Source organism: Pleuronectes platessa, chromosome 13, assembly GCF_947347685.1.
Source record: "Pleuronectes platessa chromosome 13, fPlePla1.1, whole genome shotgun sequence".
Lineage (NCBI taxonomy): Eukaryota > Metazoa > Chordata > Actinopteri > Pleuronectiformes > Pleuronectidae > Pleuronectes > Pleuronectes platessa.
In genome coordinates, this window is record NC_070638.1 from 16,582,987 (window position 1) to 16,599,957 (window position 16,971).

A 16,971-nucleotide genomic window follows, 5' to 3' on the forward strand; every position below is an offset into this window, starting at 1 on the left:
ATCCGGCTGCCTGATTTTCTCTTTCCTGCGTTTCCTGTGAACCCAATGAGAAATAACCTGTTAGCAGCATTTACTGTTGCACAGCTCTCTGTCTGGCTAAATTTAGATTTTTCTGACTAACTGAACAATGGTTTTCTCCACCCGGAAGTCGAGACGACAGATATAGCTGCCTGTGGATATAATCCGGACAAGAATTTCTCAGACAGAGATTGTCTAAATAGGTCCTTATGGCCTTATGACACATACAAAAACACTTGTTAGTACACTTCTGAGGACCATTTTATGTTCCATCAGGCCTGTGTGGGTTTATTTCATAAAACATACAATTATATATATATATAAATTAACCATCAGACAATTTTCAGACAATCCCCTTTATCCTGTAGCTCATAAGACTTTATGAAAAGCCTCTGCCAGTTTTATTGGGCCTGATCAGATTCACCTTTATCATTATCATTGGTTCAGTTTGTTGACCTTGTGAAACATGAATAATAGCTGTCAAGGGCATTTGCACTGTATTAGAGTATTTCATTTTCTGCTGCCTCTTATTTCAAGTCTATTGTATGTACGTCATTACATGTTATAACAGCTACAGCCACTGGTTCACTTACAGGTGAATTTACTCAAACATGTATGATCGACTTACAGAAGATGAAAACACAAGAAAATAAAGTAGTGAAAAACATCTCGGTTGGTTTCATGTTGATGTACCAATGATAGTAATCCAATAATGATAGAAGCAAGAATAAAACCCTCTAAAGCTTTAATTTAACCTGGTGTTGCTGTCCAATGAAATCCATGGATCTCTTAGACAGACGTCTGTCATTTCAGAACATATGTTCAGTACTGAGCAATCGAGACAGTGTGCAGGTGTCTTGTCTTCTTGAAGTTGTCTATCCTACTAATGCACCTGTCATATACATTGTTCAGGTGATCAAGAAATTTTGGATTGTGATGACAGATGGTGTGTCACTTTATGGGCTGTGAGGCAGCTCTCCTTCTTAAGTTGATCAATCAATTGTCAAACATATCAGTTGGGCTATTTTTTACTTTGTGTTATAATAACTTTTACTGACTTGAAGGACTTGAGTACAGTCCAGATCTGTCAAATTAGTCATTCGGTCATTTTGGAATTTACTGACAAAAAGTCAGTTTAGGCATTTTTTACATGAGGGTCAAACTTTGGCTTCTATTAAAGACAGGGCTGTCAAAAAGTCCTCACTTTAGAGGATTTTCTCTCCTTGTGTGAATGCCTGGATCTCCAGGGAAACACACACACTCGTTCGCATACATTCACACTCCTGTGAATGAGCACAAAGACATTTATGACTGAGGAAGTAATTCCAACGAATGCAACCACCGCATGTGTTATGCAGCAGTGAGGAAGTAGTCTGGAGGAAAATCAGCGTAGAGGCGTCACCTCATCCTCCCACACGTCTTCTCTCATTGGCTGAGAGTCGTGATGTCACAGTGTGGGCTCCCCTATAAAGAGTGCCTGTCTGACAGATGAAGGCAGACCAGCTGAGAGCTCACTCACTGACGGCAAGGAAGACCTGTAGCTGTAACATACAAAACTTACAAATCCTTTGGAAATATTCAGTCGTGAGCAGGAAGAAAACATCTCATCATGTGCAGAGGACTGGAATCACTGCCCATCACCTGCCTGGAGAGGTGAGATCCAAACTGGTTTTCTTTTTATAGTGTAAAAGTGACCAGTTTTGCACTTATAAAATACGACAGCTGGACTTTACTTTGAATGTGTCTTTTTTATAACTTGTTCTCTTTCTGTATCTTTGCAGGGCAAAGGAGCTGAAGGCTTTGTTCGCAAGTTTACTACAGAAGTCAGATCACAGCATCACCGGTGCTGGACAGACAAAGAAATGTGACAAACTGAGGTAAGTCTAACTAAATTCCAGCCAGCGAGCAAAACAACAGAGGACGACTGGGACTTTTAAAACTCATGCTAATTTTTTTTCTGCTCCTGCAGGTTAAATATCGATGAACCTCTGAAGTGGAAGGAGTCGTTTGAGAAACTGCTCTCCTGCCAAAGTAAGCACACATCACGTCACACTCGACACAGTATAGGGAGAATTGGATCATTCCAGATGTTTTAAGATAGCTCCCAGATGTTAATTGTCTCTTCTTCCTGTTTCCAGATGGACTGTGCATGTTCAGAGCGTTCCTCGTCAGTGAGTTCAGCGAGGAAAACATCGCCTTCTACTTGGCCTGCGAGGACTACAGGGCCACTAAGCCCTCAAAGCTGGCCACTAAAGCAAAGAAAATTTATGATGAATTCATTGGATCTGATGCACCACGAGAGGTACATATCAAATAGGTCAAAAAGAACCATAAGGATTTGCTCTGTTAACTCTGTTAATTTAGCTTATAATGCAGTATAATCACCTCTGTAACTCTTTTCTTCATCCATAGGTAAATCTGGACCATGTGACCAAAGCCATCATCAAGAAGAACACGGAGAATCCCACTCAGTCCTGTTTCGACCTGGCCCAGTCCAAAATCTACACCCTGATGGAGAAGGACTGCTACCCTCGCTTCCTCAAATCCCCCACGTACCTGGAGCTCAGCAGGAAGACCAGGGCATCGTAAAAGTCTTTCTCCCTCTGATGAACTTTCCTGCGAGCTGCAGACGAGACGTGATCCCTCCTCAAAAGGCACACAGGCTTTCTGACGCACAGCGGAGACTGGAAAGGTTTCGGATTGGAATTAATTCCTAAATCCGAGGAGTTTCACCCATGTGGAGTTATTCTGGAGACATGGGGGTTACACAGCGGCCGGGGTCCGAGCTGACAGCTACAGGACGCTCAGGCTGTGACAATAGACTGAGCTGCAGATGTCTCACTCCGAAAGAAACACATGTGCTGTATGAACAGCAGCCTCAGTGACATGAAGTGCATCAATGCAGAGACTGACAAGAATGAATTTCACACAACTAAAACTACCACTAAGAGAGATGCCCATCCTCTCCGTAGCATAAATTATTATTTATTATTTATTTATTAAAAGTTTATATTTATTATGTGAATGTTTGCCGTGCAGCTGGTCAGTGAAACTGTTTTTAATTTAATATGTTTTTTTTATCTAAAGTGCTGTATGTGAAACTTGAATAAAAGAATTTCCAGAGACAAAATGCTGCTGTTTGGTTCCATGGAAAATGTTAACGTGGATGTGGTCAGTGAGGGCGGGGGAGGGAGGAAGAAGATGGTCACTCCTACAGCTGCAAACTATGTGGCCCCGGTATGTTCCAGTTCACGAGTAGGTGACAGGATGAGTCTACGGAGCAACAGTCAATGGAAGATATGAAGTGTACGCGTGTGTATGTGTATGTGTGTGTGTGTGTGTGTGGCTGTGTGTGTGTGTGTGTGTGTGTGTGTGTGTGACAACATCTATGCATAATCGATTGCTCAAACAAGACATAATTCACAAAGGTCATAACACTAGACAAAAATGCATTAGTTTTGTTTTATTTGATGAAGTTTGTAGTTCATCTCAAGTCACCAGGAGTACTTTCACATTAGAACAAATTTTATAGGCCTAAGCCTGTTAGCATACATACATGTGCATCTGTCAAACAAGATATACATTTCCAGCTAGTGAGCTGGTGGGCGCATGCTTTTCGACATTGGACAGAGTATGCTATCTGTTCCCCCTGTTTCTAGTCTTTATGCTAAGCTAACTACCCGGCTGGCTTTAGTTCAACTTTAGTTGAACTTTTCCCTGATCCAAGGTTGATATGAATTCAGCCAAATTTTGTTTTTAAATCTTTTTCATCCATTCTTCAGCATCAGGCCTCCTTCACCAGTTCACTTCCTGAATGAGGTTTCAGCCTATTAGCTCGCTCACCATAAAACCTGCAAGGGTAAAATAGTCTCTGTCAGAATGTAATAACGCTCAAGATTTGGCTTTTCATCAGTGTGACCAATTTCCTGAAAACTAGAAACTCATTCATTTATCTTTGAAGGACGAGGAATCATTTGTCGACTCAATTGAAAGTGCAACAATTCCTTTTCTTTTTTTATTCACCCTGACCATTCTGCACTTACTGGCAGGAACCATCTTTAAGGACCTGTAAGTCTGCTTGTTTGTGTTATTTTCTTTAATTATAGGAAAAAAACGTATTGCTGTCCTGAGAAAAAAAAAAATTATCAGATGTAAATGTTCATATGAGCCGTGTTAAGTCAGCCAGAGGCCCGCAGTTTCCCTACCACTGCTCTATTTCAATATAAATTCAGAGGCCGGCCAGTTTGATCTACCTTCTTGTCTAACACTAATATATGTCTAACTATTCTAACTATATTTAAATAACTGCATTTTAACGACAATGGTATAAACTCCATCTGCCGATGAAGGTCATGTGGTCAAAAGCTCAGGAGCAGGAATGACTGTAATGTAAGTTGAGGAAAGGGTGTTTTGTACAATCCTGTTAATGAGTATTAAAGAAACTCAAAATATAACAAATAGAAAAGATCATGTTAGGCACTGTGTTGTTGCAGAACGAGGAGGGAAGAATAATTTAACTCTCAAGTCACTGAAAAGCTGCTGGAGCCTTCAGCCGGTTATCTTAGTGTAGCATAAAGAGACAAGGGGAAACAGCCGCATCCCACAAATGAAGCCAAGATTCAAATTCATTATTTTAATGAATTATACGTTATCGATGAGCTTTGGGGGTGCATCCGGATTTTGTTACAATATGCTGGCTGTCTCCTCCTATTTCGACTCTTTATGCTAAGCTAAGCATCGGATAATTGTATCTTAAGTTAAGATGTTTACTTTTCACACATGACCAAGGTTGATCTGCAGTTGCCTTTCACACATGCCCAACACAGTGGGAGGTCTTATCATCACAAACTCTTACAACATCTTCGTTGGTGTCCTCCGTGTGTGTGTCATTACTTTGTTCACTGGGAGCTTTTATGTTTTCATAATTGTTTCTGTAATTTTGGTTTTGTATTTGATGTTATGACAACGGAGTGAAATGTCATGAATGACAGCTGAGCGCTTGGTAGAGCACATGCATCAGACCTCGATGTCTTATCAAATATCTTGGCTTCATTTCTGTGCATTGGAAGAAATTGGAGACGCGTTGTCTATCTTTATATAGAGTCGTTGCTTTGGACACAGACAGGCTTGATGTCTCATCCGGTTACTTAAGCTAGAGCTTAGAAAGGCCTGCGCCATCTTCTCATTGAACTCTCAGCATGATAGCAAATGAGCACATTTCCTTCAATGTCGAAGCTGGTAGATGTGGGTCAAAGTTTAGGTTAAACTCCAGGCTGCAGGTTGGTTTGGTAAATGGGTTGAGGTGCAGTGGCTTTGAAGCACTACCACTGCTTGTTTAAGTTAGTTAATTATTCTGAGAAGCATCTGAGCATGAGGGCCAGTTGCCAAGGAGACAGCAGCCACCTACCGAGCACCTCCACAGGCAGGTTTGTTTACTACCTCGCCGCCTGTGCGTCACAGCAGCCCCCCCTCCCTTTTGTAAATCAGCCCCTTCCCTCCATTCTATCACAGTCAATCCCCGCCGCCTCCTCACCGCCTCCTCGCCGCCTCCTCGCCTCTCTGATCGCAAGCTCTCCCCTTCCCACACTCTCCGGCTGCAAAGAGCTAACTCCCGCTCTAACACTCAGCCCCTAAAAAGGTGAGGGCGAAGTCGTTACCACCACTCTCACACTCATGGAAAATGACACAGGCTATCTCTCTCCTCTCACCCTCTTTCTCTCAGCCTGAAGTGATGAGTAATGAGTCGTCTTCTGAGCCTGGACACACACTGACTGAGATTAAGTGAAGAAAAGCTGATGTGTTTTTTCCTTTGGCTCAGTAAACTGAGGCTCGTGTCCTCAGGGAACACATGGACTTAACTTTTAATTGTCATCGACTCTTTGCCCTAGCAGCGGATGTTACACATGCTGTCTTTGAGGAACGATGACTTTCAGGAGTCTGTGTGGGCATGAAGTCATGGCTCATTTCAATGTAAGCTTACCAATCGCACCGATGTGTGGAAAAGAAAAGAAACGTGTGGAGACCTGATCAGTCATTTGAGTAGACTTTTGGTTTCTGTATGATATCATTTTTGTTTTTCCAACAACACTGATAATAACCGAGCAACAAAGAGATAAGATTAAAGAAGATTAAATTAAATAGTTTTAAAGCCTGTAGGAAAATTGGTTACTTCAATAAGAATTGCATTAAATTTAAAAACTTTAAGCATTAGCGTTATAGCCTCTGGGTTGCAGTGTTCCTACTCTAATCAAATGCAGAGTGGAGAATTAGACTATATTCATCCAGAGCTGTGCATTCCTATGTGATGTGTGTAACTGCATGCAGATGGGTGGACAAAAGAAGTTGAGCTCTGAATAAGTAAATTTCAAGTGAATCATGTTGAACTGGATTCCAGTCAGAGCCTTACTGGCTCGTTTCCTGAGCTTTCTTGTGGTTATCAGCTGTAATAACATTATGAGACCCCATGTGCAACATTTTCCTTTTTGTTCAGCAGAATCTTCTTATTAGCAGAAGATTAAGGTAAGTTCCAAATTGGCTTCTAGAAGCCTGATAACTAAATTTAGCTGCACTACAGCAAAACAAACTGTGACAGGTTAAACTAGCCATTGAAATGCACATGTGGGTACAATCAAAATACTCTGATCAGCCACAACAGTGAAACCAGTTACCTGCTCTCAATGGTGGTGGTTGGTGTTCAGATCTGTGGCCTGGTTTGTAAAGGTTGACTCAGAACCATCAGTAATGAAAATATAAACTTATTTCCATGGCTTCATGATTTCAGAACAACATTAATGTTGTATATATCACATATTTAGCAATTATAAACAGGATAGAATAATTTAGAGATTGATTTATAACACTTTAAAGTAGTTTTAGGTACATATCAGACGAAGGTATTTATAAATATACAGTAAATTTGCATTGTAATTCATTGACTGCTTATACAGCAGTCTTTACTCATGTGTTTAAAAGAGATATCAGAGTTGTAAACATTTACAATAATAAAAACCTACATGTGCTTAAAACTCTCCAGCAACTTCCCTTCCAACAACAGATCAGCAGAATCAGTATCGTACAGTTTTTATGTTTTTTATTGTTTTAAAAAATATATATATTTTATTGTGTTATTATTGTTCGCGTATCTGTTTTGGTTTGTTGCATTGCTGAGTCTATGATTTGCTAATTTTGCACTTTTATTATATTGTGATTCATCTTGATTTTAAAAGGTGCCACAGAAAAAAAAGTTTATTAGCATTTATTTTTATTATTATAAGCATGTTATAGTGTATTATATAGTGTTCTCACTATAAAGTCTTTCCATACTGAAAATGCATCAATATAGTAGTAAATGTACTCTACATTCTACTACTGCACATGGTAGAGTAAGTGGGTCATTTATAGAAGGATGATCCCGACTCTTGTTTATTCACTCAATATTTGCATGTTGTTTACATTGATGAAATCCATTTACTAGGCAGAGAATGAATAAGGAGTTTTCATCGCTGTATTATTAAGGGGCATTCATGAAGGCAAAAATTTAGATTTTGAACAAACCTTGAAGTTTTCATACTAAACAAATGTAGGTTAAAACAATAGCTACACTATCATGCAAATCAAATTTCAGATGACGTTAATTTAATTGCTTTGGTTCAGTCCAAACATGGGAAAAAGTACCATCCCCCCCCCCCCCCCCCCCCCCCTCTCTCTCTCTCTCTCTCTCTCTCTCTCTCACATCAAAATGTAGGCCAAAATGTAACAACTAAAAACATTTAATGGAAATACACATATGTGTCAATGCTTCTTAAAGCCTCCAACAATTATTTAATAAATGATCTGAATAAATCCAAAAACCCAGAAGAAAAACAGGATCTCCTTTCCTAACATGACTAACCAATTGCTCAACCTGGTGTGTCTGTGATGGACAGAATGTTCATTTTACTCTAATGTCTTTTAAGTGGCTTGAAGAAGTTTAATCTTTATATTCACGTTGGAAATACGTATTCCATGACGGCTAGCAAGAAATGACCATGTGATCATTATATACGTTTGAATGATTATAAAAGTACAAGATCAATAAACGGTGAGGATTATGAAGTGTTTACTCTGTAAACACAAACAGGTCCCACAACTGGATGAGCTGTCATGGGAGGGGTTAAACCTGGTATTTTTGACACGAGTGTCTGGATCAGATTAAGACGAGGGGTTTGAATGTCAGGAAGGTGGAACCATCATGTGGCACAGAGCAGGTGGAGCTCTGTTCAGCCGTGGATCTGGCTCCACTTCACCGGCAGGAGTGAGTCAGTATACCCATATTAAAACACATTTGTTGTGCGAGCGATGATTAATATCATCACCGACGGTGCTCGAACTTGGAGCAGTGGTGTAAAAACAAAGAGCTGTAGTCATGGCTACCCGGTTACCAAGGCAACTAGCACAGCAGCGGTCCCATACCAACATTCATTCTAAAATACAATTAGACTTTGAAAGCTCAAACTCATGTTTATTTCATTTAGCAAGGCCGAATTACAAAAGGGTTGCCTGAAATAAACTTGTTTGTGTCCACTGGTTAAGAGCAGGGCCTCTTGTCAGGCATCATAAACAGCTCTCTGCTATTAAAACACGAGTGTGAAATATGAGAATATAACTCGCTTGTTTTGCTATTTGAACATATGCCATGCATTAATATACTTCATGATGCCATGTTGCGCCAGCGGGAGTCGAGCCATATACAGAGAACAATGATGACTCACTTCTGTAGGTAAAGCCACATGTGTTTGTTAGTAGTGTATATTGCTAGGAGATGATAGAGGAGATGTAGTTGGATTTTCTCAGAGGAGTTTCAACAGATTTCCTGAGTTTGATCTGTTTCCCTATAAATTCCGCAAAGTATAAATGAATATAGTAATGTAATGTAAGGGTGGTTGGATGTTGCCCAGGTTATTCCGCTTGTTTCCACCCACTGTGGGTTGGTATCCGTGTACACAAAGACGTTAACAAAAACAAAACCCAAGAAAGCAGTTGAAAATAAACAAGGCATAAGAAGTGTAAACTAAATTGTCTGTTTCCAAGAGTCTGTCTCATAGGCAATCAATGTGTGGTGTTTCTGCAGCTCAGGGAGACGCTCCAATGTTTCTCATTTCTTTAGAAACAATCTGCTGCTGCTGGATTCTCAGGAAACTCAAGAAGCAAAAGCTCCACCACCCCCTCCTATCCCCAAGTTCAAGACTATAAAACATACCTTTTTTTTGTATCTGTATTTATACAGCACTTTTCTAGTCTTGATGACCACTCTAAACTTTTGAACTGACCCTTTTCCCACCATCCTTTTGTAGTTTACTTCAAACATGCAAATTATTAGGTGACTTAATCAAACACTACAATGCTTGTTCAGTTCCTGAAACCACTTCTCACCATATATTTGTCTTTTTTGTTTACTCTCCCTTAATATATAGCTATTAATAATACTAATAATCAGAAGGATTCGACTTCAAACAATATCGGGAAAATCATGAACCCTTAAGAGTCCTATATCATCATGTTGGACAAGACCAGACATTTATCATATACTAATTGAGCCATTTAAGCAGATGATTTCAGTGGGAATTTAATGTCCTGGATAGGTGACCACAGCAACAAAATAAATATGGAAAAAGTCAAACTGGGGCCAACACACACATTAATGGAATAGTTCAACATTTTTGGAAATACACTTAATGGTTTTCTTGCCAAGAGTGAGATGAGATGATTGATACGATACTCAAAACGTGTCCATTAAATATCAAGCTAAAGCCATCTGCCTGTTAGCCAAGCTTAGCATAAAGACGCATGTTTTCAGTGAGTGTTGGCCTCCACCTGCTTCCAAACAGATTTTTTGTGATTTTAATGGACAGGACTTTTAGACATGTCTGGGTGAGGAGAGGATCTAGATTGGCTTGTCTCTTCCCTCTCTGTGATTGGTAGATATATGTGGTGCTTGTAGGCGCCTAAAAGTCCAAGGCCATTGTTTGCTTATGAGAACAATGAATTGCTCCCCTTGTTTTGGGACAGAGTGTCTCCCACAAGTGTTCAAGTGTCCCTGGGTCTTGTCCAACAATTGGGGTAGCAGGTAGAGAGAGACTGACAAGCAGGTGCTGGACCCGATCATTGCAGTGAAGAGGGAGGTGACCCCTAATGAACCATTAATTCAACAGTCAATACACTCTGACCCTCAGCTATGGTCATGACCTTTGGGTGGTGACCTAAAGAATGAGACTGTGTATACAAGTGTCTGAAATGAGTTTACTCCACAGGGTGACTGGATTCAGTCTTAGAGAGGGACTATTTCTAATGAGGGGGTTAGAGCCTATGATTAAGGATCCCTTCTGGGAACCTTCTATGTCATCCAAGAGGCAGGAGACCATGGGGTAGACCTAGAACACATTAGCAGCATGGCTCTATAAATGGCAACGTCTGTTGGTCAGTCCATCACATTTGACATTTGTGCCAGACATTCATGGTCCTCAGGAAATGTGTTCTACTCACTTTGTAGATCCCCGATCTTTTCCACCCATGATGCCATAAAGTTGCCCTTTGAGGTTTAGCGTGAAACGTCTCACCAATTACTAAATGGAACGTCATTTGCATTTGGTAGAAACATGTACGTTTCCATAAAAACATGGAGCACACGACAAAACATGCAGTGTTACAAGTTGGATGCAGACCCATTCGGTGTGTCTCCGGTAATCACAGTGCAAATACACAAGAGAGAGCCAGACAAAAGCCACACCGCTTCCACTCGTCGAGTAGATGATGCTGAGTGTTAAAATAACTGCAGCCTCTGACGCACATGCTTCGCTTCAATCATTTCGCAATAAAAGCCACACAGGGATTGTTCCCTCTCGTCTGTAGTACTACTGCTTTCCAATTAAGTGTAAACATATGACACACATCTCACCGGCCAGCTTAACAAATGGGCAGGTGTCACTCAGGCCGCAGGAACTGGACGCACCGAGCAAGACACAAGCGACCTCAAAATGAGGCAATTGACAGAAGACGGTCTCCTCAAGCACCGAGTAGAGTATTTCGGTTCTTTTCAAGGAGGATCTCAGAGGACATTTTGTCCCCAAGAAACAGCGACTGGAAACCTTTATCCCAGAAAGTACATGATGAGAGGGATGATTTTGTTTTCAAGCGACAGAGCACTCTGTTCATTTGGACTTTATTGGATGGCGCCTTATGCCGAGACAGAAAGTACAACAAATTGTGCGGCGTTGTTCCTGACAAGGGTCATCAAAAGACAAGCTGCACAAAAAAAATACAAAAATAAATAAGAGCACATAGAAGAAGAAGCAGTATCTTTTAGACTTAAAGTGCATGTTTGACTTCAGCTTGGTCTCACATGCTGTTACGAGCTTTACATACTGTACAATACAAAGAGCTCTCCTGCCACCTATTGGACAGAAGCATAACGGGCCCTGGACAGTTGAAGTTGAAACAAGGTGCAGGTTTCACTATAGACTTATGGCAAAGACAGTTTTCATGGACCTCAACAGGGAGACCAACATAACATGTGCTCTCCACTTCTATGCAGGTACGTGGTTGTTTAATAAGGAACTGGTCAGTGTGACAAAACATACGATTTTTGTTAGTCAATTATTTTTGTATCACACCACTCCGCAGCTCCTCTCAGCTCTCTGGATCATGTCTTTCAGCTCATTGTTCATTCTTTTGATTATGTGGCTCACAACTTAGCTGTTTTTGCAGCAATATGCAGCTAATTGTAGAGCTACCAAAGCACCAAAGGTTCTTTAACCGGGACAATATTGGTGGAAGTTGTGAAAATATATTGGAGCAGGCTGTCTGTGTGTTTTAGAATGGATTTTAGAATGTGGCTGTTGACGTCCAGGCCCTTTGGCACTGAGCTAGTTGGCTGAGCTTTTAAATCAGTCCTCACCAGCCCGTAGCTTCCAATCTTCAAATAAGACTCCAAAGGAGGGGCTTTTCCTGGCAGGGCCCCAACCCGCTCAGATAGTTGCTCTGTGGAGCTTCACTCTTTACTTTTCAATCTTCTCTCACAACATTCTTTCCCTTTACCTTATTGTTGTTTCTGTTACTTTTCTATTTATTTTCATGCTACTCTTTTACAATTACTGTCAACAGCTTCATGTCCCATTGAACTTGTTGGCTCTGATTTTAAATGATGCTATACGTATTTTTTTTCTTCTGAATCTTTTATTATTATTTGCTGTGTGTGTTGATATTAAGTGTATTTCTATGATGTTTATTATTTCTTAGTTTTTTATTTGTCTTTCTTCGGTGAGAGGTGCAATTGTGATGATTATAGTTATGATGATGATGATGATGATGATGATGATGATGATGATGATGATGATGATGATGATGATGATGATGATGAGGATGAGGATGAGGATGAGGATGATGAGGATGATGATGAGGATGATGAGGATGATTATTATTAGTATAAGTAGTAGTAGCAGTAGTAGCAGTAGGTGTAGTTGTATATTAATTTCTTATCAAAATGCCTTAAAAGCAAGGATCGAAGAAATCAAAAAGACAAAGGTTTGTATTGTCAAATGAGAGAAGCGACAAAATATAGTATCTGTGCCTGTCTCTAAATATTCAGGGCAGGTGAAATGCATCAGACATTAACTGTAGCTATTTACATTTATCTGAAGTTATTGATGACATGTGAGGGAGTTAGGGTCCCGTCAGAGACCCCTGGGGCCCGGGTCTTTTGGAATCCAGTGGGACACCATGATTTGGGGATTTGTCTTTTCCCTGCGAAGCCACTAGATGTCACACAAGCAAACAGCGGGTCTGGTAACACCAACACAAACAGATGAGGAGCTGCTCTTCATCTGTGACACATGATGCTCTCGGTTCCAGACCTCATCAGAAGCCCGCGAGCTGCCGCTGCATCTTGATCGCTCACTGTGAGAAACCACTTCCTGGATTTCCTTGATTGGTGTTTCGAGGAAAAATAATCTCGTTGAGATCCGTGCGTCATCTGGACCCCGGCGGCGGTGGCGGCTGCGGCGGCGCGCACAGTGCCCCCGCCGTGGTCGTGCCTCTGAGCGGAGTAACGGGTTCAGTGAGCGCGCACACCGATCACCGATCAACACGCTCGTCGCAACCACCGCCGACCAATCAATTCAACCCGGATGACCTCCGGAGTGACGCGGCTCTCCGCTGGGAGTGTGCGTGGAGGCAGCGGCGCCGGAGGAGATGGATGGACGGACGTGTGCAGGTCTCTAGCGCGGTCGTAAAACACGAGCAGGTCAGACACTGATAGAGCGATGCCAGGGGTAACTAAGTACAATCTGGTAGATGACGTGCACGATCTGAGGATCCCCATGCACAACGAGGAGGTGTTCCAGCACGGGGTCTGCTTCGAGGCAAAGGTAAGGACCCTCTGCAACTGTTCCTGCAGGATCTGTCACACACACACTGGGGCTGCCACTGTCTGTCACAGATAGCACGGTGCTGTCTGTGCGACGCTGATGCTGCCCACTGGCTCTCTACTTTATGACTTTATGAACATTTTAGAGCTGCAACAATCTGGCAATTAACTAAGTTATCCATACATCAAATGCCATTATTTTTGCTCTGTCATTTTTCAAAATAAAGTTTTACACATTAGCAGGGTCCCAGCTTCTCACATTTGAGGATTTGCTGCTTGTCTCTGTCATTATTACAGTATACCAAATGTACAGTAAAGGTAAAGGCCGTCTTTGAGTTGTGGACTTTTGTCTGACTAAATAAGGCTCAAATGAAAAGGCTTATATACGTCTATTTATCTTTATGGTAATATTGGATTTTTCATGATATTTTTGATATTTTATAGATGTAGCAATTAATCAATTGAGAACATGGTAGTCAGATCATGAAGCCAGTTGTTGTTTTTTCTATGTGTTTTCTGTCTTTTTAGGAATGTTTATATATAATCAATTCTTCTTTTCTCTTAGTGAATTCTCTTTTTTACTTTCTATGTGATGCGTGAATGCACTTTGAGGACTCCTGAACGTAAAGCCCTCTCCACTTTCAACATTAAGTGAATATTTGCAGCAACGACAGGTCTCTGAATCTTTGTCTCTCACTCTGCAGTACATCGGCAGTTTGGAGGTGGGTCGTCCTGGGAGTCGGATGGAGATTGTCGCCGCGATGAGGCGAATCAGAGTAAGACACTTACATATGTGGCTGCTCAGTGCACGTTCATCCTCTCTCATGTCTCACCTTGTGCAGACTTCTCAGAGGACATCCTTTAATTCGCATAAATCACCAGTCAGGGTAAAACTACACACTTGGCCGATTCACTCGGCTGTCAGGGGTGGTTTAAATCACACAAGGATTCATAGAGCAACTCTGATTTCATGACTGGATAGAGACACAGCACGCAGGTTTATATGTGATACCATTAGAGAAACCCAAACCTCCCAAGCTCTCCTCTCTTATTAATAAGACCACTGGAAACCCTGTGATGCCTGCTCCTCACACATCATCAGTGCAGCGCTACACAGGCACTGGGACGAGAGGATTTAGTCGTTTGTCAGCTGCTGTATCTAATCTAGCATCTAAGTTATTGTGTCAGTGGCGGAGGTCGGCCATGTCCCCAGTGACACCAGAGAGGAACTTAATCCTGATCCTTTAAGTACAGTGCCGGATAATGATTTATTATTCAGTAAGATTAATTGATTATTTGACATTTATCTCGATTTGTCTAAATGTAACAGCCAAAGTCAGATGTCCCTAAAATGTTCAGTACCCAAGCCCAGAAATGATCATGCCCGTTTGAGACGTCCAGTATCTCAAAGGATATTGATTCAAGCAAGATCACATAAAATCTCCTATATGCACAGGTTGTTGCTGCTACACTAATCTGTCTTGTCTAAACTTCCACATGGACCGTGGTGGCAAGGGATCAGGGATTGGACAACCAGATTGCTCCATTCATCTCTGTCTGATTTCTTCCCATGTACAAATACTTTAAACATTGATACACATCTTCATGTAGGTTAGACTCTGTCTTTCCTTATCAATGCTGTAAATATTGTAATTTGATGGATGGACTCTGCTACTCTCGCTTCTGTTGCACCTCTACAGGGCTTTCTCTGAGGTGTCTATGGTTCTTCCCCTGTAAATAGGTTTACGAGGTCTAAAAAATAGGAGAAAATAAAATGAGACAAATAATGGAATTAATTAAATAAACAGCATGATGGTAATGTTTGTGAGCTCTGTAATTATAACACATTAATTAAGAGCTCCCGCCTCAGGGGGCGAGAGTCTCTGAATATTCAGAAGCAAATCGCCCTTAAAATGCTCACAGTGGCTTAGAGATTAGACCAGACGTGAGTTTATTCAACCTGTCGTATCCGTTGTGTTTGGGGGGGGGGGGGGGGTATTGGTCTTGGCTGAGGCTGATGTGCATGAAAAATGCGGCAAGAACCGTTCTTGCTTTCTACTTCCTCTCGTCCCAGATCTCGTGGGGTTGCATTATAAACATATAAAACACATTAAAGGGGAATACCGGGATTTTTCAACCTTAGCCCAATGTTTATAAATAGGGGCATGCAAATTAAGGCTTCAAAACCTATGAAATCAGTCCAGTAAATCGTATCCGCATGCAGTCGTGTCACAGCAACAGTGGTTACAATGTAATCTTATGGGGCAACTGCGACAAATGTCGACTAAAAAGTGCTTTTTGTTTGCCAATAAAAGATTTTGAGATGTTTCATCGAGAGCGATATGTAAACTTTTGCCAGACTCTAACCAAAGGCTACTAACAAAAATAAGCACTTTTAGAGGACATCTTGTGAACTGTCGCAGTTTGGTCCTTCAATTCATCAACTCTGATTTAAAAAAAAAATATCAACCAAAAATATGAAGCGCTTTTCATCGAATTGTGACAAATGTCTCAGGTTTGTAAAAAAAGTGATCCAAATTCAATAGCCCTAAAAATCACCAAGTGTGACTTGTCATGTTGCTAATAACAACATTTCCCCATTTATTTTATTCTGAAATGTCAGTCAAAGACTGAAAGTTGCCTCCAAATGCGCTGAAAATAAAAGACAGTGCTGGGTTGTTATTTTTAACACAAAACAAAAGACAGAGAATTTCCAAGCCTGTCATGCTGGGCGGCTGATGGTGGATTTATCTGGCAAGACTGGGGTTTTCATAGAACTTCATTGGATCAATTAATTATCTGATGTAGGTTTTTTTATTTATATTTTCAAAGCGAGCAACGTTATTTCAGATAAATCCCGCTTGTTCTCAGATCTCTGGGCGCTGATATTTGGAGCGTGCAGTGCCTGCAGTGGAGGCAGAGGCTCCAGTCTCCAGCATTAATCATGGAGAGGGATGAAAGTGTCCCACACACGCCTGTCTCCCTCTGGGAAGTCTCTTTGAAAGCTTAAACAGCTTCCAGAAACACCAACTGACAGTTCCTCGCTGTTTACTCAATCGCAGTTTCCTCCTGAGAAGAAGATAGTCAGACATTTCTTCTTGTCATTATCCCTCCTCGCTTTTTCCAATATTTCAGTTTTCTTGTGTAAAGAGCTCAGTCTCAGCAGGACTGAGTGATATTTCATTCCAGTAGCATAATAATCAGTCTGGTTTCATTTTACTTTTTTGGGCCTATACCTGGAATGTTAATCAGAGTATCATTCTTCCTCCTCAGTATGAATTCAAACTGAAGAATATAAAGAAGAAGAAGGTCAACATTGTCGTGTCCACCGATAGTGTAAAAGTGATTCTACGCAAAAAGAAGGTCTGTCATTTAATGTACATTTAATACATTTTGTGTCTTTTATAAAAATCCTCTGTCTCACTGTCTGCTCATGTGTTTTGGTGTTATGACAGAGAAAAGGGTGTTCATGGGATGAGAATACCTTCCTGGTGACACAGGATCCCATCCACAGGTAGTCTCATGTCCTCCTGGTCATTTTAAATCAGAGACAG

The 16,971-nt window shown here is 41.1% G+C and overlaps 2 protein-coding genes across 2 annotated transcripts in view; both read left to right on the forward strand.

The window, feature by feature from the left end:
- The first annotated feature begins 1,510 nt into the window (after nucleotides 1–1,510).
- Nucleotides 1,511–3,148, forward strand: rgs5b (regulator of G protein signaling 5b). Its single transcript, XM_053438036.1, has 5 exons — nucleotides 1,511–1,671; nucleotides 1,800–1,895; nucleotides 1,988–2,049; nucleotides 2,157–2,320; nucleotides 2,431–3,148. The coding sequence occupies exons 1-5, from the start codon at nucleotides 1,628–1,630 to the stop codon at nucleotides 2,605–2,607; spliced, it is 543 nt and encodes a 180-aa protein (XP_053294011.1). The 5' UTR covers nucleotides 1,511–1,627; the 3' UTR covers nucleotides 2,608–3,148.
- A 10,165-nt stretch (nucleotides 3,149–13,313) lies between these two features.
- LOC128455304 (carboxyl-terminal PDZ ligand of neuronal nitric oxide synthase protein) overlaps nucleotides 13,314–16,971 on the forward strand; it is a 30,788-nt gene continuing 27,130 nt past the window's right edge. The window contains exons 1-4 of the mRNA XM_053439005.1: nucleotides 13,314–13,418; nucleotides 14,122–14,193; nucleotides 16,691–16,780; nucleotides 16,873–16,931. Of these exons, the coding sequence (XP_053294980.1) occupies nucleotides 13,314–13,418; nucleotides 14,122–14,193; nucleotides 16,691–16,780; nucleotides 16,873–16,931 (326 nt within the window). The remainder of the gene's footprint in view (nucleotides 13,419–14,121; nucleotides 14,194–16,690; nucleotides 16,781–16,872; nucleotides 16,932–16,971) is intronic.